This window comes from Chelonoidis abingdonii, chromosome 4 (genome assembly GCF_003597395.2).
Source record: "Chelonoidis abingdonii isolate Lonesome George chromosome 4, CheloAbing_2.0, whole genome shotgun sequence".
Taxonomy (NCBI): domain Eukaryota; kingdom Metazoa; phylum Chordata; order Testudines; family Testudinidae; genus Chelonoidis; species Chelonoidis abingdonii.
This window is the reverse complement of record NC_133772.1, coordinates 84,609,003-84,635,873: the sequence shown is the minus strand read 5'-3', so window position 1 is coordinate 84,635,873 and position 26,871 is coordinate 84,609,003. Positions and strand designations below refer to the sequence as shown.

Here is a 26,871-nt window from a genome sequence, read left to right as displayed (position 1 = left end):
AATTAAGAACAAAATGGACCAAGTTCACAAAAGGAACTCCTTCTCAAGCAACAGGCAGTTTTCTGAGGGAAAGCTTGAACAGATAGTGCTTGCAGCATGCTGGGAAGGTCAAAAGATCTATGGGGCCAAGCAAATTCTAGAGTCAAAGACCTTTCTCTTCCCTACTGAGGATACCCATTTTTCAGCCCCCCGCCTTCCCAAATTTAGATCGGGGAACTGGAAGCAAGTGTCTCTCATTTGAGTCTCAGCTACCAGGAGTGTTGCATAAGGAGGCAGGTGGTTGCTAAGATAGCCAGGACCAAAATCATATATGGCTTTACAGAGCAAAACCACCACTTTGGATGACACCAGGAATAAATCGGTAGCCAGTGAAGTTCATGGAGCACAGGTATGGCTTGCTCTGCATTTGAAACACCACTAAGCCAGCTGGCCAACACTTCTACACCATCTGAAATTTCTGGGTGGTCTTCTAGGGTAACTCCATGTCGACCATGCTGCTGTAATCCAATCTGGAGGTCATGAAGGATCTAGCTTACTTTATCCACATTAGCTATTTAAGCCTACTTTATTTCTGCCATTTAGCGCCAGATCACCTTCAGTTTGTGATTGGGAAAAAACAGAGACAGGTTAAGTGAATTACTGAAGATCAGAGTCCTAGGCTAAGCTTGGAATAAAAACAAGAGACTGGCACTAACAATTAGTTTAAACTGCCTCCACAAGTTACCTGGGGCTTGGGGTGCGTGTGCGTGAGCGTGTTTGCTTACAGAACCTGTTCCGGGTCTATTTCTTGTCTCTTTACACAAGTGTGTGGATGGTGATAGCTATTTATCAAATCTTAAATCAACATCTTGGTCATCTCCTAGCAGCTTCCTCCTGTCTGGCTTCCCAATTCCCATCTCATTTCCCTCCAGTCTACCCAAAACATTCAGCAGATCAAATCATCAGCTCCACCCACTGCTCAGATCTCACTCCCCTCTTCAAATCTCTCTCTCACTGTCTGCCTCAAGTTCTAGCTCTCCATTCTCACATCTCTGCACAAGACTACACAAGTGGTGCGTAAGGATTTACAAGGATCCCCTGGGTTTGATGTCTCCATCACAGTGTGCCAAAGGGTGGCATGCAAGGTCTCTACCAGCAGTCATTAATCTACTGGTTGTCCTAATCATTAGGAGAGACGTGTATGGATGATATTTACAGAGTTAAGTATCTATATTTAAAACTACGTTCTTAAGATATGTAAGTTAAGACTGATCACCTGAAGGTGATAAACAGACTCTGTTCTGGCAGGGGGTAGACGACACTTATCTCCCTGGCTGATCATTGTGTCTTACAATGTACATACATTTGCCTAGGAAACTAACAGCTAATCAAGACTGACTTTGACAAGAGTTCATAAAATCTACAGGAAGGAACACACAGTCATAAACAGGACATCCTCCCTACTAAGATTAAAGAATTAGCCTGGCATATGAGAAGAATGCAGCGGGACACCACCTATCCTTCACCTAGACGACAAGCTGTCTGTGCGCTTGGGAGGCTCACAGCCAGGCTTCTGATTGAATACTGGGAGAAAACTTTGGGTGAGCTCAACTTCATTAGATAGGACAATGTCTTGTTAGTTAAGCATTAAGATCTAGAAAGAGCATTGTGATTTTATTTTACATGTATTCGATTGCTTCCAATACTTTTATCTAGCTACTATTATTTGAATCTTTGTTCTTTGTTAAATAAACTTAGATTTGCTTATAGTGAAAACACTTACAGGTGCTGAGAGTTAAGCGGAGCAGTGAAACTGGTAAGATGAGGTGCACTGTTCCTTTGTGAATAACAGATCTGGGAATTCTGCGAGTGTCCAGTAAATCAGAGGCTGGACTAGGGGACCAGATGTCCCGATTTTATTGAGACGGTCCCGATTTTTGGGGCTTTGTCTTATATAAGTGCCTATTACCCCTCACCCTCTGTCCTGATTTTTCATACTTGCTGTCTGGTCAGCCTAGGCTAGATGCTCCAGAGGGATGCTTGGAGCGTGCCTGTCTCTAACCTGCAGAGGGACAGCATGGCCTGCGTAGGCTGAGAGGGGAGTGTTTGTGTTGCCCGTGGCAGTGAGAGTGCTGACAACCAGTAGGTACCAACAGGCTTCCTCACAAGAAGGGCAGATGGTAGCGAGGTGCCTCACAGCCCTGGGTACCACCAGGAAGCATCACAAACCCTGCCTACATCCCTCTTCTCACTTCTGCCTGTGACGAACTGGGACTGTTCTTAAAGTTTGCTCTGAACACTGTGTTGGTGCCTCAGTGTCCCCTAGGCAGTTCTTAAGTATCTAGGTGGTGGGATAAGGGTGTGTGATTGCTACAGAGGAAGGGGCCAGTGCCCCTAAATGCCGGGCACTCTGTCTCCTAGCAACTGATGGCCTGGGCCCCTCCTCTGCAAAGGTGCCAGCTGAAGGTGTTGGAGACAAAGGGATCAGGTGACCTCCTGGCCCGGGAAAGGAGCTCAGCAGAGAGGAGGGGCTGGAGGGTGGTTAGTCTGGAGCTGCCTGGGGACAAGGAGTGAAGTGCAGACCTAGGGGTCTGGCTTACTGTCCCCCAGAATGGACCCGGCCGAGGGGTCTGGTTCGCTGTATCTACAAGCTCTGTTTTAGACCCTGTTCCTGTCATCGAATAAACCTCTGTTTTGCTGGCTGAGAGTCACGTCTGACTGCAAAGTGGGGGTGCAGAACCCTGTGGCTTCCCCAGGACCCCGCCTGGGTGGGCTCGCTGTGGGAAGCCCACGGAGGGGCAGAGGATGCTGAATGCTCCAAGGAGAGACCCAGGAGGTGAAGACGTGTGAGCTTCTTGCCCTGAACAAGTCTGCTCCAAGGAAGAGGAGGCTCCCCAAAGTCCTGACTGGCTTAGTGGGGAGCAGTTCCAGAGCATCGCCCGGGGACTCCGTGACACTGCCTATTCCAGCTTTTGTTCTTTGTTCCACCTGAGTGTCACACCTCCCTGATCCCAGTAACCTGCTCATTCCTCTCACCATCATTATTTTTTCTGGGCTGTCTTTCACATGTGGAACTTCTTCCCACCCTGCTATGCAAAGCAATAATTCTCTCTTCACCCATTTACAGCTCACGTTTATTGCAAAGCCCACCATGGATAACCCACCTCAGAGTCACTGTCACCCATTTATCCAAAATACCACTACAGTTGCCTTGGGTGATCATAGCTACTTAGATTGGAACCCAAGTTTAGCAACAACCTCAGTTCCTTGGGAACCACACACACAGTGCAATAAGGATGCTCTCAGGAAAGTGTTCATTCATGGAGTTATGACACAGAGTTAATGAGAGGGAACATGGGCGTGGAATGAAGACTGGTAGTCTGGTATGAAGCCGTGGGTGAACAAACCCAAAGTTTTCTTCAGTAACCTGAGTTCCTGTTTTAGAGAACAGAAACTCTCCTCAGCATATACCTGGTACACAGTGAAGAGACCCTCTCTCATTTGTTGCCTGGGTTTCCCCACACTGCAGTGTTGAGAGAGAGCAGCATTGTAGCTGCAAGAGAGGAAGAAGAAATGAGGAGTCCTGGGAAAAGGATCATGCTGCTTAGTTAACTGCCGTTTTTTTGTTTTTTTTTAAAGCAGGCATTCGTTACCTGAATTTCTTATACTGGAGCTGTTCAGTTTGGAATCTTTGATGACCAAATGTTTGATCCAAAGTGTGGGAGCTGTGATTTCTGAAAGACAATGAAGAACACTTAACAAAACCATGTTAGTTCCACTAGTGGGGGTGGGGAGGCATGATGGAGGTGGAGGTGTCCTGACTGGTCCATCATAGTTCTTGGTTTTGACATGTCCTCCAGGGTTCCTTTGTGCATTTTGTGCAGTGTGAGCCTTTAATTATCTCCCACCACAAGCACACACCACCTCTTCTTCTTTCCATATATTACATCTCTGTTTCCTGCTTTCCCTACCCACAGTATCCTGCCTCATACCCTTCAGCCCTGACTCAGAAGAGGTACGGACTATGTTGTGTGGTACTGCATGTCACGTTTTCCACTAAGAGTTGCATGAAATTCAGTAAAATACTTTAAAATGAGGAATGTAAACATTACCCTAGACCCCAGAGAGCAGCTGATCACCCACTTCCAATTGTCAATTCCCTTTTAAAAAAATCAAAAGCAAATAGATAAATCCAGAGCACTGCTGGGAACGCTTAAAAGAAAGCAGGTTAAAGAAACAGATCTAGTTAAAGGACATGTATCTGATGCACTAAATCAAAACACACACAGATATCGACTTTCAGAAAGTGATTAGAAATCCTTGGATTAAACATGTTATACTGTTCAAGTTCAAAACACAGCAAACCCTGCCTTATGCAACCCCTCAAGGGACGATAAAAATTGGTTGCTTAACAGAGAGATATTCAAATAGAGGTTGAACGGGGTACTTGATACCCTAAGTGGTCTCTAAAAGGGACTTTTTAAAACAACAAAAGCATCCTCTATTGAAAACTGGAATATTTTTTAATTTAGTAGGGCCTGATTTATTTATTTAATATAAAAAAAAGTTACAAGGGTTTTTCTGTTTGCCTATTGACATTTATATAGCTCTGTTCAACAAGGAAGAAGCTGACTGACTAAAAAGGAGAAATAAATAATCAAATGCACAAAGTAAACAAACTGAAAGGTTAGGAGGAGAAACATTTTTTTCTCTCTCTCTCTCAGCTACAGCAATCATAGGAGCGTTTGCTTGTGAAAGGAGCATCGAGCAATTTAGTCATCTGTCCCAACCCCTTCACACCAATCCAGGGTCTCATGTCATGGAGCTGCTGAACTGCAACCCAGAGTCAGAAGCTACACCTCCCTGACCTGTTTGCTATTCTTTTTGAGTGTCACAGAGAGAGTGTGTGTGTGTATGGGGTGTGGCGGGGCTGGGGCGGGACGCGTCAAGCCTGGTCTAAACTGAGTTTATCTCAAATTTAACAGCATTGAATTGAATTAACCCTGCACCCACCCACACAACGAAGCCCTTTACTTCGATATAAAGGGCTCTTAAAATCAATTTCTGTACTCCTCCTCAACGAGGGGAGTAGCGCTGAAATTGACATTGCCATTTCGAATTAGGGTTAGCGTGGCCGCAATTCGACGGTATTGTCCTCCGGGAGCTATCCCACAGTGCACCATTGCGACCGCTCTGGACAGCTGTCTGAACTTGGATGTACTGGCCAGGTAGACAGGAAAAGCCCCGCAAACTTTTGAATTGTATTTCCTGTTTGCCCAGCATGGAGCGCTGATCAGCACAGGTGACCATGCAGTCCCAGAATCAAAAAAGAGCTCCAGCATAGACTGTATGGGAGATACTGAATCTGTTCGATCAGAACTCCATTCCAAAAGACGAAATGCCAAAACATTTGAAAAAAAATCTCCAAGGCCATGATGGACAGAGGCCATAACATGGACTCAGCACAGTGCTGCGTGAAACTTAAGGAGCTGAGACAAGTGTACCAGAAAGCCAAAGAATCAAATGGATGCTCACAGACGGAGGGGCAACTGACGACTGTAGCTATCTCACAGTTCCCTCACTCTCCGAAAACCCTTTGAATTCTGGGCTGAGCTCCCAAAGCCTGAAGGGTCAAAAACATTGTCGCGGATGGTTCAGGGTATATGTCATCAGCCCCCCCGTGAAAGCAAAGGGGAAAAAAATCGTTTCTCTCCTTTTTTCAATGTTACTGTATGTCTACTGGATGCTGCTGGCAGATGCGGTGCTGCAGCATTACACAGCAGCATCCCCTTGCCTTGCTTTGCGGACAGCAGACGGTACAATAGGACTGGTATCCGTCATCATCATCCTATGGGTGCTCCTGCCTCGCCTTGGTGAGGTTCGTTGGGGGTGCCTGGGCAAAAATGAGAATGACTCCAGGTCATTCTCTTCTTTAAGTTTTGTCTAATGGATATTCAGTCCTGCCTGGAATATCACATCAGCTGGAGGCTTCTGCCTCAGGCTGCTCTCCCAGTCAACAGCACTCCTTGCTACCAGGGCTCACAATCAGATACTGAGACCTCTACATTTTGCTGCAAATAAAAAAATTAAATAGCTGTTTAGAACTGACCCCCAATATACATATCCTGGGACATTTTGTATTTTACCAGTGTCAACCAAAGGCCCACACACACATGGAGATTCAGTCCTGCCCGTGCTTCTATCCTAGTGCTTATCACAGATTCCCATTTTCAGCTATAGGCTGAGCAAGTGCAGAATGGTGGTTCAGTCTACTTCGCTGTAAGCCAACTGCCCTCCCCTCCCCCCTTTGATCTCTGTTTGCAGAGGCAATAAAGTTAGTGTTGTTTCTTATTCATGCATTCTTTATTACTTCATCACACAAATGGGGAATAACTGCCACAGTAGCCCAGGAGGGGTGGGGGAGGACGGAAAGCAATGAATGGGGTTGTTGCAGGGGCACCCCCTAGAATGGCATGCAGCTCATCATTTCTGTGGGATGTCTGGGGCTCTGACCCAGAGCGGCTATTTGCCTCTCTGGTTCTTTAGCAGGCTTGCCTGATATTCTAGGCAGGACTGTCTCTCCATTAGACAAAACTTAAAGAAGAGAATGACCTGGAGAATCATTCCCATTTTTGTCCAGGCACCCCCAACTGACCTTACCGAGGCCGGCCAGGAGCACCTATGACAGCAGCAGATGGTACAGTATGACTGGTAACCGTCTTTGCTAACTTGCAAAGGCAAGGGGATACTGCTGTGTAGCGCTGCAGTACCGTGTCTGTCAGCAGCATCCAGTAGATTTATGGTGACAGTGAAAAAAGGCTGAACAGGCTCCATGGTTGCCGTGCTATGGTGTCTACCCGGGCAATCCAGGGAAAAGGGCACAAAATGATTGTCTGCCATTGCTTTCACGGAGGGAAGACTGACTGACGACATTTACCCATAACCACCCGTGACAAATTTTTGGCCCCATCAGGCATTGGGATCTCAACCCAGAATTCCAATGGGTGGGGGATAGCTACCCACAGTGCAATGCTCCGGAAGTTGATGCTAGCCTCCGTACATGAATGCACACCGCTAAATTAATGTGCTTAGTGTGGCCGCGTGCACTCGACTTTATACAATCCGTTTCCAAAAATTGATTTCTGTAAAATCGGAATAATCCCATAGTGTAGACATAGCCTCAGATTTAAGGGCAAAGTTTCAAGGAATGCTCTACTCCCACAACTGGTGCCTGCTTCTCAAAAAAGCTATGCTCTCATTCAGACACCTATATAAATGGCGGACTTCCTAACCAGCCCAGCACATTGAGTTATAACCACATTTGAAAAATCTGGTCTCAGACAACATAACCCAAGAGCTACCATATAAAGCTGACCTCTCCCTTTTCCCTAACAAAGATAACTGATGCCATTTAAGGGACTTCTTTCAAGCAAGAATTTTTTCCCCTTTCAAAGATATGTGGAAATAGGTTAGTTGAAAAAAAGTTTATTGTAACAGTAATTTAACTTCAGGGTTTTGCTGCCAGGTTTAGCTTTTTGTATCTAGCTAAAGAAGAAATTGTTTTCAAACACACATTTCAGGGGAAAAACAGAGCATTTAAAACTCTAAACATCAAGTCAGTTTTCATTTTAACAATCTGACATCCCCAAACCCTATGTGATGGTCAAAGCAGTTTTCCTTTTTGCTCATCACATGAGTAATAAAGATTCTGACGGTAACATTAACCCCTTTTCCTTCCAGTCCTGCAACCACAATGCCTTCAAATTAAGCTCCAGTGACACTTTTGCGGTCCCAGTGCCTCCATGGCAGTAGCACAGGTGTAACCGATTGTTTACTAAAATCCCATTACTGGTCCAGAGTTGTTTACTAATTCTGTACCCATAGGGTGAGATTTTCAAAAAAAGAGCCTAAAGGAGTTAAGCATACAAATCCTACTGAAAATCAATAGGATTTGTACATTTAACTCTCACCTCTGAGACCCCCAGCCATAATGGATAACAGAACAATGCTTTGGCCTTCTCTGTTGTCTCCCATTAAAGGGTCTCAAACCAATGAAGTGATCATCACAACCCCCCAGCGCAGTAGGAAGTTTACTTGTCCCTATTTCAGAAGTGGGAAAACTGACAGAGAGAGCGCGATAAAGTGATGTATTCAAGGTCACACAGTGTGTCAGTGTTAGAACTTGGATAGCTCCCAGTCTCACGCTGCCTCTCCTCCATTGGGTCAAAAGGAATGCTGCCCAAGTTAACAGAAGGCCTAAAATCTGACCTTTCCCGTTACGACATGCATGATGCAAGAGGAAAGACGTGTTTGCATGATGTATTGCAAGATTCACAGTAACACACACAAAACAAACAAAGCGGGTGCATGGTCCTTCATTACGCTGTACAAGCTAGCTATGGTCCATTTCCCCCTTGGTCTCACCTACAATCTCAGTGCAGAATGATGGGTCCTTTGAATGAGCAAAGATGGGGGACTTTAAAATGTCTTGCACAGAAGAGAGGCACACAAGAGCTATTAGGCTTTACACGTCCTCTTGGTGGCCAGGGCAGGACTGTCTCTGCAGTGTACTCTCTAGTGCTTTGTCTGAATGACCCGAGGATTGGGGACTTTCACCATTCTCTAAGAAGCTTCTGACAGGGCTTTCACAGACTAATCTAGTGCACTGTTTGGTAATTTTTCTTGCAGTTAAGTCCACATTTTCTTAGTGCATTCCCTCCATTGTGCATTCACAACCCACTCTCTTGGGGTAAACTGAAAGCCCAGCAGCATGCTGTTATTACAAACAGCAATTTAATACAATACCAGATGGCTGCTAGAAGGAACAGGGTTTTTTTTAATGTAAACAGGAGACTGACAACTAGGGTTTTGTTTCCTCTGTTTATTTATGTGGGAATACAATATTTTGGCTTAGGTATCTTATTTGTTTTTTAAAGCGGATACAAATTTTTTTGTATAAAAGCTAGGTCCATGCAAATGGAAATGATGGAACTGCAGTCACTTGCTATTAAATATGCTTATTTTAGCCCTCTAAACCCAAAACCCGTCATAACCATCTATTCATGTGAGGGGAGGGGAGGAGCTACCGGTGGCACCACCTGGTCCTACCAAATCCCTTCTATTTTTGGTTTCAACTCCATCTTAGTATCAGAGGGGTAGCCATGATAGTCTGGATCTGTAAAAAGCAGCAAAAAGAGAGTCCTGTGGCACCTTACAGACTAACAGGAGCATAAGCTTTTGTGGGTGAATACCCCACTGCGTCTGACAAAGTGGGTATTCACCCACAAAAGCTTATGCTTCAATATGTCTGTTAATCTAGAAGGTGCCACAGGACTTTGTCGCTTTTCACAACTCCATCTTAAAATCTTAGGTTCAGCATTAAAATCTGCAGCTCTCCCCGGTCAGGACATCTGAAGGGGTTCATAGCAGAGGTTCAGGTTTTGGCTCACACCTAATTATAACTGATCACAGCAGTGTTGCTTTAAATTCCCATGAACTGAGGCACAACAATTCCTGAGTTGGCACATCTGAAAGAGGAAACTGCCTTGGTGGACCATGGGTCAGGTGGGCCCAGGACGCTGACTTCATTTACCACTTCCCTTCAGTGATGCACTTTCCATTAAGTAAATGAAGAAATCTCCCAACATTTTTCCTCCAAGTCAACATTCACAGACTGTAGTTTAGCCTTTTCCTCCCTTTGGGGGAAGCTGCTGTGTTTCAGCAGAAGTTATGAAACTCCTTGTACCAATAGCTCAGGGGGGGGGAAGGATGGAATATACGAAACTGTCATTTCTGATTCAGCGAGCATTTTTTAGCCATGACGTCTTCCTCTCTGAGGTTATCCAAAGGATCTGTCCAACTGGTGTTATTGTTGGATACCAGGGAAGAAGGGAGGATGGGAAAGGATTTGGAAAAATACCTCAAGTCCCAAGGGTACTCTGAACTGTAGACAACTTATAAGATTCAGGGCGTTACTGTGTTGCAGGTTAAAGCCAGGTTTGAACAACAAATGTGAGGGAGAAAAAAAAATGTGTTTAAAAGAGAGGCTCTTACCTTCACCATCAAAAATAGGTTGGGTCTCCATGGTAGGCGTGGGCTTCAAACCATCATCTGAATTGAGGGTTAAAAAGAACCGAAAAGAAACTACCATTATTGAGGTAAATACTATCTACTCTCCAGTACTGTTGAATGATTGGGATTTGTACATGGCCTGGCCAAGTCCAAGAGAGAGAAGAAAGATAGACAGAAAGACAGAAAGTCAAGACATAATAAATTTTCAGAGTTTACTTGGACAGTAGTGGTATGTCACAGTACACATGCACTGATCACTACCTTTAGATTTAAGAGAGAATTTCCCCCACATAACACTGACATGAACCAAGGGTGTCTTCCCCTTCTCCCTGATGCACTGATTAGAGATCATCTTTTAGGATCAGGTGGGGCTATCCCCCACAGTTGATATTCTGTGATACCAGGGAGCTGGGAATTAATGTACCAAAGTCCTTCTAATTATCTTCTTTGTTTAAAGAACATCTTCTGAAACTTACCAACGTGGAGCCTGGCATCACCATTCATTGAAGCACTGTTAGAAAAGGTCTGTCAATAGGAAAACTTATTTCTTACAGTGGTAACGTCAAGCTGCCCTCTAGCTCCAACATGATTATGAGAGATGGGGAGAAAAAAATTTTTTTCTTAGATTAACTTTCCCCAATACATTATATTCCAGTGCCCTCTGGGAACAAGCGTGAAGTCTTTCCCTCTTAAAAAGCTTACACCAAACAAAGTCAAATCCACAAGAAAAAACAAAAATCACAGGGCCGCAGAAGCAAAAGATTACGTGCCGGTTTTACATTATGCAGACAGCCATTGATTGTTAAATTTGTGCTCGAGTTTGGTCTGCCCTCTGAAAGTTACGGAGTGTTTGAATTTGTTGTCCCTTTCTGGGCCCATCTCTACATGGCCTTAAAATACAGTATGTGTGGTGAAGGTAGAACTAACTGAAAGGGAAAACACTGAGTTACACTGAAAATAATTGGAAGAGTCAATTCAGCTCCTCAGTTCAGTCTTGCTGTACAGTGTGGTGGTGCTGTATGAAGTGAGGGTGAGGGGAAAACCCGGATATTTCTTGCATGTTATGCTTTTAGAGAACTTACAACATGCCTTTGTTGCATGACCTCACATCAGACACATTATGGGAAAGGGAGGGAGCTCACAGTTACAAAACCCCTAACAGAATATTTGAGGCTGGGGTGGGGGCAGAATTGATAGAAAACAAGACTATTCTGGCAACATTCTCATGACAAAGTTGTTTTTTTTTAAATTGACTTGAGCTTAAATACCTTTTCATCAGAGCATTGATTATTTATTTCTAGGTATATTAATCAGAAATGGAACCCAAACTGAAAAAGTACGGTTCAAATTTCATTTCACCTGTGCAATTCCATGAAAGTAAAAGAGATGGGAGACAGCAATAGAGGACCTCTATACATTTGCCCCCTTGATTCACGCATTGTCTGTATGTTCAACAAGTGTAGTTAGAATACGTTTGAACACACGTATACAATTTTTACCATATTAATGTATAAAACAGTGCTATATCCGTGGGCCAAATTCTCAGCTGAAATGGCCAATGCTGCAGGAGTAAGTAAAGAGACTAGTAACTCCTAGTATTTAGCAGCTCACGGGATCTGGGCTGGGCAAGACCCCCATTTAATGATGGTTTTGCCTGAATAAAAACCAAGTAAAAGCTGAGTAGGAAAAAAGAATTAGGGTTTAGCCCAATAAATGTAATATTTATGCACTGGCTGCATCTTTTAATCATTCTTTGTATTTTAAAGAGTTTGCAACAGTGATCAGGCCAAAGAGAAGGCAGCAGGATTCCACCCAATCTCCTCCCATGATCCACAGGTCTGCCTGCATGCCAACAATAGCTGGATGTTTCTACTAAAATGACAAGAAGTTAATGTTGACACTTCCATCATTAGGCTTCAGAGTTAGCATGTCCTTATGATAAAATGGAGTCAGTGTATTCCTCCTTTACAGCTGTCATTCCACGCTGGCTGTTCACAGGTTCAGGTAAACAGCATACCAATGAAGCACATCCTAAATGTCTTCTTTACACCTAGAAGGGCTAGAAATGTGTTTTCACTTTTAACAAACAAAGGAAGCTAACTGGGTAGACGCCAATAGAGTGCTAGTAGGGAGTCTTGCTGAGTAACAACCAAGTTCAACCTCTATTTTGCATAGCCACTTATATTAAGCAAATATACAAATGCATTTTATTTCCCTGTAGACCAATCATTTCCTTATTCTAAGAGTAGGGGATTTCTCACACCAGCTCAGACCATTGATCCAGCCAGCCCAGTACCCTATATTCTGACAGAGATCAATATATTAGGCTTCAGAGAAAAGTGGAAACACCCATAATGGATCTAGTCCTGTTCTAATAGCTTACATGAACATAAGAACAGCCGTACTGGGTCAGACCAAAGGTCCATGACCGTCCAGCCCAGTATCCTGTCTACTGACAGTCGCCAATGCCAGGTACCCCAGAGGGAGTGAACCTAACAGGTAATGATCAAGTGATCTCTCTCTGGCCATCCATCTCCATCCTCTGACATACAGAGGCTAGGGACACCATTCTTTACTCATCCTGGCTAATAGCCATTAATGGACTTAACCACTATGAATTTATCCAGTTCTCTTTTAAACATTGTTATAGTCCTTGCCTTCTCAGGTAAGGAGTTCCACAAGTTGCTTGTGTGCTGTGTGAAGAAGAACTTCCTTTTATTTGTTTTAAACCTGCTGCCTATTAATTTCATTTGGTGATTCCTAGTTCTTGTATTATTTACTTATTCCCATAACTTTTCCTAAACTACTTTCTTCACATCACTCATGATTTTATATACCTCTATCATATCCCCTCTTAGTCTCCTCTCTTCCAAGCTGGAAAGTCCTAGCCTCTTTAATCTCTCCTCATATGGGACCTGTTCCAAACCTCAATCATTTTAGTTGCCCTTTTCTGAACCTTTTCTAGTGTCATCATATCTTTGAGATGACAAGACCACATCTGTACGCAGTACTTGAGATGTGGGCATACCATCGATTTATATAAGGGCAATAATATATTCGCTCTCTTATTCTCTATCCCCTTTTTAATGATTCCTAACATCTTGTTTGCTTTTTTGACCGCCTCTACACACCACGTGGACATCTTCAGAGAACTATCCACGATGACGCCAACATCTTTTTCCTGATTTCCATCATATTGTATGTATAGTTGGGGTTATTTTTTCCAATGTGTATTACATTTATCCACATTAAATTTCATTTGCCCTTTTGTTGCCCACTTAGTTTTGTGAGATCTTTTTGAAGTTCTTCAATGTCTGCTTTGGTCTTAACTATCTTGAGCAGTTTAGTATCATCTGCACACTTTGCCACCTCACCATTTACCCCTTTCTCCAGATCATTTATGAATAAGTTGAATAGGAGAAGTTGAAGGGGAAATTCCTTCCTGACCCTTGCAGGAAATCAACTTATTACCTGAAGCATGAGATTTGATGTCATTTTTAATAAGTAAAACTACAAATGTTACCAATCAAAGTTATTCAGCTTTAAAAAAAAATAATCTAGCTTCAGTACTGGGCTTCCTCCGTAGGAGATGGTACGGGGATGAATAAAAAGGTTGCAGGAGTGGCTGGACTACTACTCACATGATGCATCTGTCTCCTGTCTGATTGAGCAATGTCATGCATCAGGGGAGATGTTGTCTAGCCAGGGAACTCAGTCCATAGGAGAGAAAGAGAGCATCAAGCAACAACTCCCATGAGGCAATGAGGCACCAATGAAAAACACTTTAATGTTGAACTGAATTCAAATGAAATGTTTCTGGTTAGTGCAACACACTGAAGTGAAACATTACCTTACATATTTAGTTTCCATTTTCTTGACAGAAATATTGAAAAGTTTTGGAAAAGTTGAAATTTTCTCAACATTCAATTGTGTAGAAATTGCATTTTGCCAAAAAGCCTTCATGGAAAATTCCTGACCAGCTTTATACACAAATAAACAATGGGTGAGATCCTGATTCTATTGAAGTCAAATTGGAAATCTTGCCTTTGGCTTCAGTAGGGTCAGGCTTTAACCTAATATGAATAAAAATGTCAATGAACTTTTTAGGTTTTGCTTTCAATTTAAATTTAAAATTTCCATATAGTGTCAGAAACACACACACACACGAGCTAGGAAATAAAACAAGAAAATGAAAGTGAAATAGGCAGGTTACTGACCAAGCTGAGGGAAGTGAAAGACATTCACAGACAGCAACAATGATGAAAAGTAAAATGAAGCGTTCTTAGTAGAAGTGATAACATTTTTGGTTTAGAGATTTTTCCATCCAAAAATGTCCCCTTTATGGGGGATGTGGAAATTTTAACGGAAAACTTTTCTTTTGAAATTTTCCAGTGTTTCCAACAAAAAAATCAAAACTTTTTGGCTTTCAAAACAGAGAACAGTGGGAAACACAAACTGAAGAACTTTTATTTTTTCCTCAAAATAGAAAAATTCCAGTTAATTCCTCACTACCACCATTTTTACCCCTGTGAAAAATTTTGAACTTAGTTTTATAACCACCTCCTAGTTTTACTATTATTGAGTATTACCCTTCGTAACAGAGATAAGAAAATTTTTAGGTATATAGGAAAAAAGCTTTCCTAGTGTAACTCTTTTGGCTTCATAGGAATTAGAGGACAATTTGGCCCTTGATTTTATCTGGATGTTATCCCTTAAAAATGAGGCTGTTTAATGAAAGGTAAGTTAACCTTCACTCTTTGTCATAACAGGGTGCTGGGCTTCAACATGACTCATGAAACCACAGCAACTACTTTAAAAAAAATTATAGTTGTTAGGTGATATTCTGCCACTCCATTGAAGCAGTTAACAACATAACAGTTTAGCTGGCTCCTAAGGATTTAGAAGTCAACACGACATACAGCAGTCTGAAAAAGTTATATAATTAGGAAAGGACTGGGCACAATGAACTGCCAGTACGGTAATAAGCTTATTTAGAATATTACCAGGAATGCTTATCCACTGAGTAACTCAAGAATTGCTTTTCAAGTTTAAAAACAGCGACTCAAATCAACAAGGCAGGGAAGGGGCTAGAAATAGATCTGAGCCACAAATTCTGTATTCAAATCTAGATCTGAACTTTGGTGAAGTTCAGCATGATTTAATCAGGGAGGTTGTTTTAGGCTTATCTCAAGAACAAACTAAAAACAAAACATTTTTGGTAAATACTGACTCCTTCTCAAGAACTGAGGGCTTCCTTTTAGCATTAGCCAGGAATAGCCATTTAATTATCAGTTTGGTTTGATTTTCAGGATAATGCACCAATTGAAAATAAACCTCAAAACACAAGCCTGTGAACAGTGTGTTTTTATTTTATATAAATATAAAAATAAATAAAAATAATAAAATATTCTATATAGAAATATAAACATAAAAATCTATAAATATAAAATTAAATAAAAAGATCTTCCTAAAAACTATGTATCTTAATACGACAAATAAAACCTCACACAACACTTTCCCCCATTTAACCGGCAAAGCTGAATTTGCAATTATTAAATCCATCATGGTAGCACCAAAAATTATGCTTTCCAGACACAAGACACAGTACCTGTCCTGTTTAAGAAACACAATTCCTCCTCACATTTACTTAAAAATAAATAAATAAAAATACAGCAACAGAGGTGAACTTATTTAAAAATAAAAAACCAGGGACTCATAGTATTTTGTTTTGGTTTGTTTAGGGGTCATGTTATAGTCACAAGACATGAAATACATTTTATTTTAGAAAGTACACACTGGTGTTGCTGCTGCCAGTTGCACATCTATTTCTTGGACCAGAGGATTTTTTCAACAACTCAGTGTTCCCAACAAGTTTTAGTGAAACTTGTTCTGTGTCTCACAATGCTTTCAACTTGGAGCAGAACAGCAGCTATGATAGTGTCTATTCTCCTTTGACTTTTCTCTTCACTCCAACCATTGTTCATCAAACTGAACTCTCGTTCCACTGGGCTGTTTGTTTCTGGTAAAAACACTGAGAAAATTCTACTTGGCATTGCAGTAAGTTATAAACAAACATTTTCTAGTCATTTAAAAAAAATAGCGTTCTGATAAAATGAAAAACCAGGGCATTTCAGATTTCCCAGAAGTTCCTAGAATACAAGATCATAGGGGGAAAAGGAGGATATGTAGTTCCTTTAAAATGCCAAGAAAATGTTTCATCATTATTAATTACCATCTATTGACTCCTGCAAGGAACTAAAAAACCCTATAGCTTTAAGAAAGCTGTGCAACTGTAGCAGCTGCCCATATAGAATATGAGCAGAGGGACAGAAATAGGTGAATCATGTACCCTAGCACCACTAGATGGCAATGTTTCCAGATCAGGATTGATGTGCACCTACAGAACCATCAAGAGGACTTCGCTATTAGCTGCAGTTTCCCAAAACTCGGGGCAAACAAAGAGCATCTCTGTCCTATCCTCACATCCATAGCAGCCCAGCATGGATGATGGGATCATATATTTCATTTCTCATGGTGTTCTTTGGATGGTTAGAAAAAGCATTACCTACCTTCGTAACTGTTGTTCTTTGAGATGCGTTGCTCATGTCCATTCCATTCTAGGCGTGTGTGTGTGTCCATGTGCGTGGTCTGCGTGGATTCGAGGACCGCCCTTATAAACTATTTGTTGCACTGGTATAAGGATAGATTTCTTTTTGTTTACTAACAGTCCCAGGTCACGACAGGTGGAATGCACCAGATTGAGACTGCTCTGCCTTTGATCCCATGACCTGCCCTTGCTGAGCCAATTGTCGAGATAAGGATAGACCTGGACTCACTGCTACCAGGGCCATACATTTTGTAAATACATGCAGGGCCAAGGAGAGTCCAAAGGGGAGCACCGTGAATTGGAAGGGACGCTGGCCCACCATAAAAGGGAGGAAACATTTGCGTCCTTGGAAGACGGAAATATGAAAAAAGTGTCTTTCAAGTCAAGAGTGGTATACTAGTCTCCCAGATCCAGGGAGGGGATGGAGGAGGCCTCACATCCATCCACTCTGCAAAAAGCCCAGTCCCATCAAACAGGACATCCTGGATCAAGGACTGCATCTCCTCAGATTGGCCTGTGGTCTGAAACCAGGAACTGCGTCTCATGACCGCTGCTGAGTCAACCATCCTGGTTGCTGAACCAGCAGCATCCCATGCCGTTTGGAGGGAACACCGAGCTGCTATAGTACCGTCCTCAACAAGGGCCCCATATTCTTGGGCCATCGAATCCTTGAATTTATGGAGGAAAAAGTCCTGTAAGTTGAAGTGATCTCCCCAAAAGAGCCTGGTGGTTGGCAATCTTGAACTGAAGACTAGCCATAGAATAAATTTACCTTTTGAAAAGGTTAGTCTCTTGGCGTCCTTATTATTGGAAGTGGAACTAAATTGCCCTTGCTTGTCTCTCTCATTGGCCGCAGAAACCACCAACGAACCCGGGGGTAGGTGGGTGTGCAAGTATTTAAACCCCTTGGCTCAGACAAAATACTTGTTTTCAACCCTCTTGGAGGTGGGTGGGATTGAGGACAGGGTTTGCCAGAGGGCTTTGGCAATCTTTAGGATCCCTTTGTGCACCAGAATCACAACATGGGCAGGGGTTTATGAGGAAAGCACATTAAACAAGATGTCTGATTGCTCCGCCATCTCCTCCACCTCTAGGCCTAAGAAAGGGTACGTCCACACTACAGGATTATTCTGATTTTACATAAACCAGTTTTGTAAAACAGATTGTATAAAGTCAAGTGCATGCAGCCACACAAAGCACAATAATTCGGTGGCGTGCATCCATGTACTGAAGCTAGTGTCGATTTCTGGAGTGTTGCACTGTGGGTACCTATCCCATAGTTCCCACAGTCCCCCCCGCCCATTGGAATTCTGGGTTGAGATCCCAATGCATAATGGTGCAAAAACAGTGTCGCGGGTGATTCTGGGTAAATGTCGTCACTCATTCCTTCCTCCGTGAAAGCAACGGCAGACAATCATTTCGTGCCCTTTTTCCCTGGATTTGCACTGGCAGACGCCATAGCATTGGCAACCATGGAGCCCGTTTTGCCTTTTTGTCAGCTGTCAACCATGTGTACTGGATGCCGCTGACAGAGGCGGTACTCGCAGTGCTACACAGCAGCTAATTCATTTGCCTTTGCAAGGTAGCAAGACGCGTTACCAGTCGTCCTGTATGTCGCTGTTGCCATTGTAATTGGCGATGAGATTACGGTTACCAGTCATTCTGTAGCGTCTTGCTGCTGTCTATGGGTGCTCCTGGCTGACTTTGCTGAGGTCAGCTGGAGGGCACAAAGACAAAAATGGGAATGACCCCTCGGTCATTCCTCCTTTTATGTTGTATCTAAATAGAGTCAGTCCTGGCCTAGAATATGGGGCAAGTGTAACAAGAGAACCAGTGTATCAGATGAACCAGAGAGCACCAGACCCTCGTGTCAGATCCCCACAGAAATGAGAGGCTTGCATCCATTCTAGGGGTGTCCCCTGCGCAAACAACCCCACCCATTGCTCTCTTCCTCCCCCAACCCTCTGGGCTACGTTGCAGGGTCCCCCCATTTGTGTGATGAAGTAATAAAGAATGCAGGAATAAGAAACACTGACTTTTTAGTGAGATAAAATGAGGGGAGGCATCCTCCAGCTGCTACGATAGTCCAGCAGGACTAATTAAACGGTGGAGGGGAGGAAGGGGAAAGCGCAGGGCATCCCGCTGCTATGATAGTCCAGGCAGTACAGAATCTTTTTTTTAGAACATGAAGGGGGGGGGGCTGATGGAGTTCAGCCCTAGTTGTCTATGCGAGGACAGTTACCAGCAGTTTCTGTACAATCTGCCAGGAAAAAACGGGTGTCATTCCTATTTTTAACCCCAGGCGCCCCCGGCCGGACCTCACCTGAGGCCAGCCAGGAGCCACTCACGGGCTGATGATCGAGGACGGCTACCCCGTCCTAGCTTGCGACTGTAACCGCTGCCACCGGGGAAGGGAGGGGAGAGGTGCTGCTTGTTCATCCGCCCCAAGAACCGTGTTCTACCAGCAGCATGCAGATAGACCATACGGTGACATAAAAAAAAAGTCAAGAAACGATTTTTCTCCTTTCTTTCACGGGGTGGAGGGCAGAGTAAATTGCGAGATATACCCTGAACCACCCGGACAATGTTTTGACCCTACAGGCATTGGGAGCTCAGCAAGATGGAAATGCTTTTAGAGACGCGGGGACTGTTGCGGATAGCTGGAGTCCTCAGTCCCTCCCTCCCTTCCTCCATGAGCTTCCATTGTTCTTTGGCCTTTCCGTTGAGCGCTTGTCACCACAGCACTGTTGCCTTGTGGGACTCTTTATCATAGCCTGGAGATTTTTTTCAAAAGCTTTGGCATTTGCCTCTTGCTGTAACGAACTCTGATAGAACGATTGTTCCCACCATACAGCGATCAAGATCCAGTAATCTCCTGTACGATCCATTGCTGGAGGTTTTTTGGATTGAGACTGCATCGCACCCCGTGCTGATCAGAGCTCCACAGTGTTTCTTCGGCAAAAAGGAAATGAAATTCAAAGTTTCGTCAGGGCTTTTTCCTGTCTACCTGACCAGTAGCATCCGAGTTCAGATTGCTTTCCAGAGCGGTCACAGTGGTGCACTGTGGGATACCGCCCGGAGGCCAATACCGTTGATTTGCGGCCACACTAACCCTAACCCAATATGGTAATACTGATTTCAGCGCTACTCCTCTCATTGGGGAGGAGTACAGAAACTGGTTTAAAGAGCCCTTTATATCAAAATAAAGGGCTTCGTTGTGTGGATGGGTGCAGCGTTAAATCGGTTTAATGCTGCTAAAATCAGTATAAACGTGTAGCGTAGACCAGGCCTTAATGGCCACTCTTTGGAGCAGGGCTTGGCGCTCCTTAAAATTGTCTGGTGGGTTAGCGTGAGAGGGCCCCACCACAGCCTCATCTGGAAAGGATGAGGAGACTGGACCAGCAGGGGAGGGCCTGGGGGGCAACATCCCCTGTGGGGGAAAGGGGTAGGTCTCTGAGTGGGCACCTGCCCTTCCACCGCAGCATCCAATAGCACTTTGCACACCAAGCTCAGTGCCACTAAAAGCTTGTCTGAAGAGACAACCGACGATTGCTGCGAAGGGGGCATCGGCATAACCAGCATACCCCAGGCATTCCGATAGGACCATTGCGCTGGCCACTGGCCCTGCTGCCAGGATGGCATCACAGAAGTGGATGCAGCCTCAAGAGCCCAGTTGCCACAGTGCTGTCTCAGTGAGTGGCTGAACTCCCTCTCCATGCTGGAAGACTCCTCCTCCGATGACCACAAGAACTAACCATCACCGTGGGGGGAACAGTGCCTTGAATAGGGAGATCTGCGCTGGGAGTAGGGGGAGCAGTATTGTATTGGGGAATGTTCCTGTGGTGTACGTGACTGATCGATGTCATGGAGAGGGTCAGCGGGAGAATGATTGATGCCGACCAGATGGTGACCGGCGCCTTCCTCTGGGTGACTCTCGATGAGAGTGTGGAGACCAGGAGCATAGGACCAGCGATCTGAATTGGCGAACCAGTGACCTAGGCTGATGCAGAGATCAGGGGCACTGCAACAAAGAGCTCTGCCTCGGCTTCAGAGACCAGCAGTGTTTACTCACCTTGTGGGAGACTTTCATGGCTGGCTTGCCCTCATAGGGAGCCTTTGCTGGTTCCATCATAGTACGCAGTGCCGGCAGCGCTGGGTAAGCCCTTTGGTCTCTGGTTGCCGGGAGGGGCTGGGAAGGCGTTGACTCCACCATGAGTATGGGTCCCCTTCTGCCTCTTGAGGTCTGTGACGGATCCCTTGTGGGGGCAGGAGCTCCCTTAGGGGATGTATCTCCATGTGGCTCCAGGAGGGTGAGCAGCCCAAACAGGGTCCTTTACCCGATGCCCCTTGGTCCTTCTTACTCAGTACTGGGTCCCACTTTCAACTTCTTCTTGGGCACCAGTGAAGGGAAACTGTGCTGGGTAGAGCCTGGTGCCAGGGGTGTACTGCGCAACGAGGCCGAGTACTAGGAGTCAAGTCCAGCTGGGATGGCTCTGAGGCCAGGCAGAGAGCTGCCTCCATGAGGAGGGGCCTCAAAACAGATGTCATGCTCTTGTGTGTCCTGGGATGAAAGTTCTTACACAGTGCTACACTTCTTTTACATGAGATTACAGTCAGTGCAGGGCTTAAAACCCAGAAAAGTCCCCACTGGGACCCTAACTGACTAACTCCAGTGTTTAACAGCTACTTACTAACTAACTACAGTAAACAAAACTATTTACAGCTCTAATACATGAAATGAAGAAGGAAACCACTGATCACTTGCAAGGCAAGGGACAGAGATGCTCCAACCAACAGCCATGTGCAATAAGAAGGAACTGAGAGGGCATAGAGCCAGTGGCGCCTGATATACCGACATGTGAGCACAGCACTCCAGAGGGTGCCACAGCCAACCCCATGGATACCGCAAAGAAAAAAAAAATCTCTGACAATGGCGCACATGGGCGTGCACACACTTAGAATGGAATAGACACGAGCAAGCACTCAAAGAAGAAACAGCCATGGCTAATAGGGCAGAGAGGACAGTGTGGTGTGCAATCCTGAAACCATATGTCTTCATCACAAGTCCCCCTTTCTCTGTTGCACACTTGCACCACCTGTTGGGAGGAGGGAGAGAAAAATAAATCTCTGCAAGTGGAGCTGGAAAATCTAACCATTGGAAGGTATGACACCGATAGATGCAAACACTTCTCTCCCCCTGCCATCTTCTCAGGACACTGGCTATGAGCCAGAAGGCCACCTAGCTTCCACTATCATGGGACTCTCCTGAGGACAGAAGACAATTATTCCTTCATTTAGTGTAGCAATGGCATTGCTAAGTACCCAGATGACTGTTTGCCTGCACTGACTAGCAGGGCAAGGACTCTTCATAGGGAGAATTTCCCCTGTAGTTACCCTTACTGTCAACCTCCCTACGGAGCACTCTGCATGCATCCACATACAGAACTCACACTGAATATGCAGGGGAGAGCCACACTTCAAATAAGAGGCCTTATCCACAATGCAGGCAAAATAATTTTGCTCTAACACAGCAATCTTTATTCTCCAGGCCAACGACTAGCTGCTTGCAAATAATATGTTTATGTCAGGAGTAAAATGAGTTGCCATTATCAACGAAAGGCACAGTTATTGGATATTAACATTAATAAACAATCTTGCCAGAGGCATAGACCATATGGGGAGAAGTTGGGGAAGGAGGAGACAAGGGCTAAAGCTGGTCTAGCACACTGCATCGCCTGCCTAGTAGAGATGTCCCTTGCGCCAAAGTGAGATGTATGCATTTGTGGTGCATGCAGACAAGACAAATAAATGAACCTGCCATTTCTGCAGTGTGATCTGAAAAAAACAAAACTCTATTTGCATTGCCATAAAGCAGCACTAGAATCTGTATTCTGCCTTAAGGCAACATCCAGTAATTCCCCAACCTGAGCCATTCTTTTCAGGTGACAAATCTGAGGAACTGACCCACACTGAGGTGTCATTAGAGGTGGTTTTGGAACAAAATTGATTAAACCGTAAGAAGTCACTATGACCAGATGGTATTCACCCAAGAGTTTTGAAAGAACTCAAATGTGAAATTGCAGAACTATGAACTGTAGTCTGTAACCTATCATTTAAATCAGCTTCTGTACCAAATGACTGGAGGGTAGCTAATGTGATGCAAATTTTTAAAAAAGGCTCCAGAGGTGACCCTGGCAATTACAGGCCGGTAAGCCTGACTTCAGTACTGGGCAAACTGGTTGAAACTATAGTAAAGAACAGAATTATCAAACACATAGATGAACATGATTTCTTGGGGAAAAGTCAACATGGATTTTGTAAAGGGAAATCATGCCTCAATCTACTAGAATTCTTTGAGGTGGTCAACAAGCATACTGACAAGGGTGATGCAGTGGACATAGTATACTTAAATTTTCAGAAAGTTTTTGACAAGGTCCCCCACTAAAGGCTCTTAAGAAAAGTAAGCTATCATGGGATAAGAGGGAAGGTCCTCTCCTGGATCAGTAACTAGTTAAAAAGACAGGAAATTATCAGTTTTCAGAATGGAGAGAAGTAAATAGTGGTGTCCTCCAGTGGGTCTGTACTGGGACCAGTACTGTTTAACATATTCATAAAAGATCTGGGAAAAGGAGTAAACAGTGAGGTAGCGAAATTTGCAGGTGATACAGAACTCAAGATCGTTAAAGAAAACTCTGAAGAGTTACAAAGGGATCTCACAAAACTGGGTGATCAGGCTACAAAATGGCAGATTAAATTCAATATTGATAAATGCAAAGTAATGCACATTAGAAAAAACATAATCCCAACTATACATTGATGGGGGCTAAATTAGCTGTTACCACTCAAGAAAGATCTTGGAGTCATGTGGATAGTTCTCTGAAAACATCCATTCAACATGCAGCAGCAGTCAAAAAAGCCAATAGAATGTGGGGAATCATTCGGAAAGGGATAGATAATACAGAAAATATCATATTGCCTCTGTATAAATTCAAGATGTGGGCATACCATGAATACTGGCTGCAGATCTTGTTGCCCCACCTCAAAAAAAGATAATTGGAAGTGGAAAAGGTATATGATAGAGGCCTATAAAATCGTGACCAAGGCTACATTTTAGTCATGGGTATTTTTAGCAAAAGTCATGGACAGGTCATGAGCAGTAAACAAAAATTCACAGCCCATGACCTGTCCATGACTTATAGTATATACCCCTGACTAAATCTGGGGGGGGGTAGTACAAGGAGCACCTCAGGTGCTGGGGGGAGCAGTGCATGGTCCAGGACCCTGGCTAGTGGGGGGAGGGGGGTTGGTGGGGCTGCCAGGCTCCCTTCCCAGCTCCTTGTGGGTCCCTGGAAGTGGCAACATGTCCCTCCCTCAGCTCCTAGTTTCGCTTGCTGCCCCTGCCCCAAGTGCCAGCTCTGCAGCTCCCATTGGCCAAGAACCATGGCCAATGGAAGCTGTGGGGGCGGTGCCTGCAGGGGGAGGCAGCACACAAAGGTAGGAGCTGAAGGAGGGACATGTTGCCACTTCCGGGAAGCTCCCCATCACCTCTTCCTGCTCCCTAACCCACAACCCTGGGTCCCCACCCATACCCAAACTCCTGCTGCTGCTGTGGGAGGGGGGTGGCCTGAGACTGCCCCTGCAGCAGCCGGTGCAGCTGGCCCAGGTGCTGCCTAAGTTGCTCAGGTGGCCCCCCAAGCCAACTGCATCGGCCACTGAAGTTATCATGGAGGTCCCAGAAAAATCACAGAATCTGTGACCTCCGTGACCAACTTGCAGCCTCAGTCATGACTGGTGTGGAAAAAGTAAATAACACTTCCTTATTTATTCCATCTCATAACACAAGAATTAGGGGTCACCAAATGAAATTAATAAGCAGCAGGTTTAAAAACTAACAAAAGGAAGTATTTCTCCACTCTATGCACAGTCAACCTGTGGAACTCTTTGTCAGAGGATGTTAAGGCCAAGACTATAACAGGGTTCAAAAAAGAACTAGGTAAGTTCTTGAAGGACAGATCCATCAATGACAATTGGCTAGGATGGGAAGGGATGCAAAACCATGCTCTGAAGTGTCCCTAGCCTCTGTTTGCCAGATGCTAGGAATGGGCAACACTTGATGATTACCTGTTCTGTTCATTCCCTCTGAAGCACCTGGCATTGGCCACAGTTGGAAGACAGGATACTAGGTTAGAAGGACCATTGGTCTGACACAGTATGGCCGTTCTTATGTCTAACCCAATGAAGAACCTCTCCTTTGGAATTCCTGGGAGATTAATACTGCTCATTTCTGCTCTTTTTTAAAGGGTACAACAAAGAACAGATTTTTAAAGTATGCTACTATCCAGGTGTCATGTGTGTAACCGTGTGAAATAGACAGCTTGAAGTGTGGAGAGCCCAAGGGCTTGTAAACTTCATTCAACCTGCTGGCATTCAGAGTTTCAAACTAACTGGTAGCTGTGCCCAAGGAAGATACTTTTTTTTTTTTTTTTGAAAGCAGGTAGCATTTGCCCGGCTATATTCCACAATGGGTGGACATCAGAGGCTGGAGTAGAATTGTACGTGTACTTTCTAGGTGAGCCTAGGGATATGATCCCTGAGGGTGAGCAGAGTGAGGCCAGACTCAACACCTTCCATACGATCTCTATTCACATGTATATCCAATTTGCATTCGCTGTTCAACACCACATTGCAAACTAAGTAAGCAGGGCCTCATTTCAGCCACTCAGTGTTCTATAACTGTCTAGAAAACAATTTTTAAAAATCTAGGCAAGTCCATATAAACATCTTTGTTGAAAGAACACTAAAAATGCAAAGTGAACCACTAAATGATAAAGTTAACATTATCCATGCAACCTTAGTTCTGCCCTTTTTGGTGTACATGTTACCATAAAGCAGGGATTCTCAATTTTTTTCAACAGCATGGATGACATCACAGATTGCCCTGTGAGTTAACTTAATACAGCAGAACCATAGTTTTATTATTTCCTGAATTTTGAATAATTGATTTTGCAAGCCTACATTTTTTCTTTTAAGCACAATTTGACTGAGTTTCTAGACTTCTATTAAAAATTCTAAATTACAGATTCTATAAATTTACCATATGGTAAAAGAAATTGCCAGATCGCATTAGAACATTGCTTTATGCACAAGATGCATATTTCAAGGTCACAGCAATAGAGCTTCGCCTCATTCAATATGCATCTCCACACCGGAGGAAACAGATTTTTACAAGTTCTTAGTAGGATCTAAAATTCCATGCAACTGTTATACACAGATGCACGTTGCCAAAAACAATAGTGAAAAATTAGTGCTGATACAGAAAGTAGAAATTTTTAAACCCTTATAACTTGGCCAGATCAAGACAGCTTTTCCATCAGGCAACCAGAACTGAAAAGCACATGTCCAGCCTGATCTCCCTACCAGCTTTCTATACCTCTCCCCACCATGAGCCACTGAGCTTCTACAGCTATTAAGGAAAACAGCTTAAAAACACAAACACAAACAAGTATATTTTCCCCTACACTGTCTTTATTCTCAGAAACATTTCCCCCGCTTATCCTTAGTAATAAACAACACCACACCCTTGCACAGAGACCAGATCTAGAAAATTTTAACTTTATAAAATGTTTGCCTTTTGGGCTAACATGAAAAGGCTCTTTAGAACAGAAATGCTTAGGGAGTTTCTGCTATAGGGGCTGCTGTGCACTCCAGCAATAACAGATCTGTGTGCTTCCTAAATTAACCGTACCTTATGTTGTACAAATGCTCATGGCATTTACTGCAATGATATGTTCTGAGAATCAACCAAGTAGAAAGAGTAGAATCCACTGGGCCTTCTGGAAGGCATTCACTTTTCCCTTTCATGCTCCCTCCCCTTTTCACATCTCTTTGCAGGTGCGCCAATGTGGAAAAAAAAACAAAAAAAACACCACCACCCTCAGGCTCTGAGGACTTTGTGGTCCAATACAGTCAGCGCATTTGTGACAGCACAATTCTTTGCCTTGAGAGAAAGCCTGTCCCACGCACAGTCCATTGGAAGTTGCTTCGACCCCTGATGACACGATTCAAAGCCTCTTCTGTTTGGCTTTTTGATTTCTGATTGACACATTCACTGCCAGGCGGAGATAAATGCTGCTTGGAGGACAATGTTGATCCGCTCCGACTATTCTTGTGAAGGACTTTCAGAATAATAAACAAAAAACATTGGTGTGCTTATG

At 44.0% G+C, this 26,871-nt stretch overlaps 1 protein-coding gene across 5 annotated transcripts in view; it reads right to left on the bottom strand.

Annotated features, from left to right (window-relative positions):
- The window catches only part of SMOC1 (SPARC related modular calcium binding 1), a 173,934-nt gene that overhangs the window by 42,420 nt on the left and 104,643 nt on the right, over positions 1–26,871 (bottom strand). Inside the window, exons 6-7 of one of the 5 annotated variants that reach the window (XM_032774816.2) lie at positions 10,033–10,122; positions 3,633–3,713 (exon numbers count right to left, since the gene is read on the bottom strand). In XM_032774816.2, the coding sequence (XP_032630707.1) occupies positions 3,633–3,713; positions 10,033–10,122 (171 nt within the window). The remainder of the gene's footprint in view (positions 1–3,632; positions 3,714–10,032; positions 10,123–26,871) is intronic. The other 4 variants (XM_032774817.2, XM_075064604.1, XM_075064605.1 and 1 more) reach the window with 4 other exon arrangements.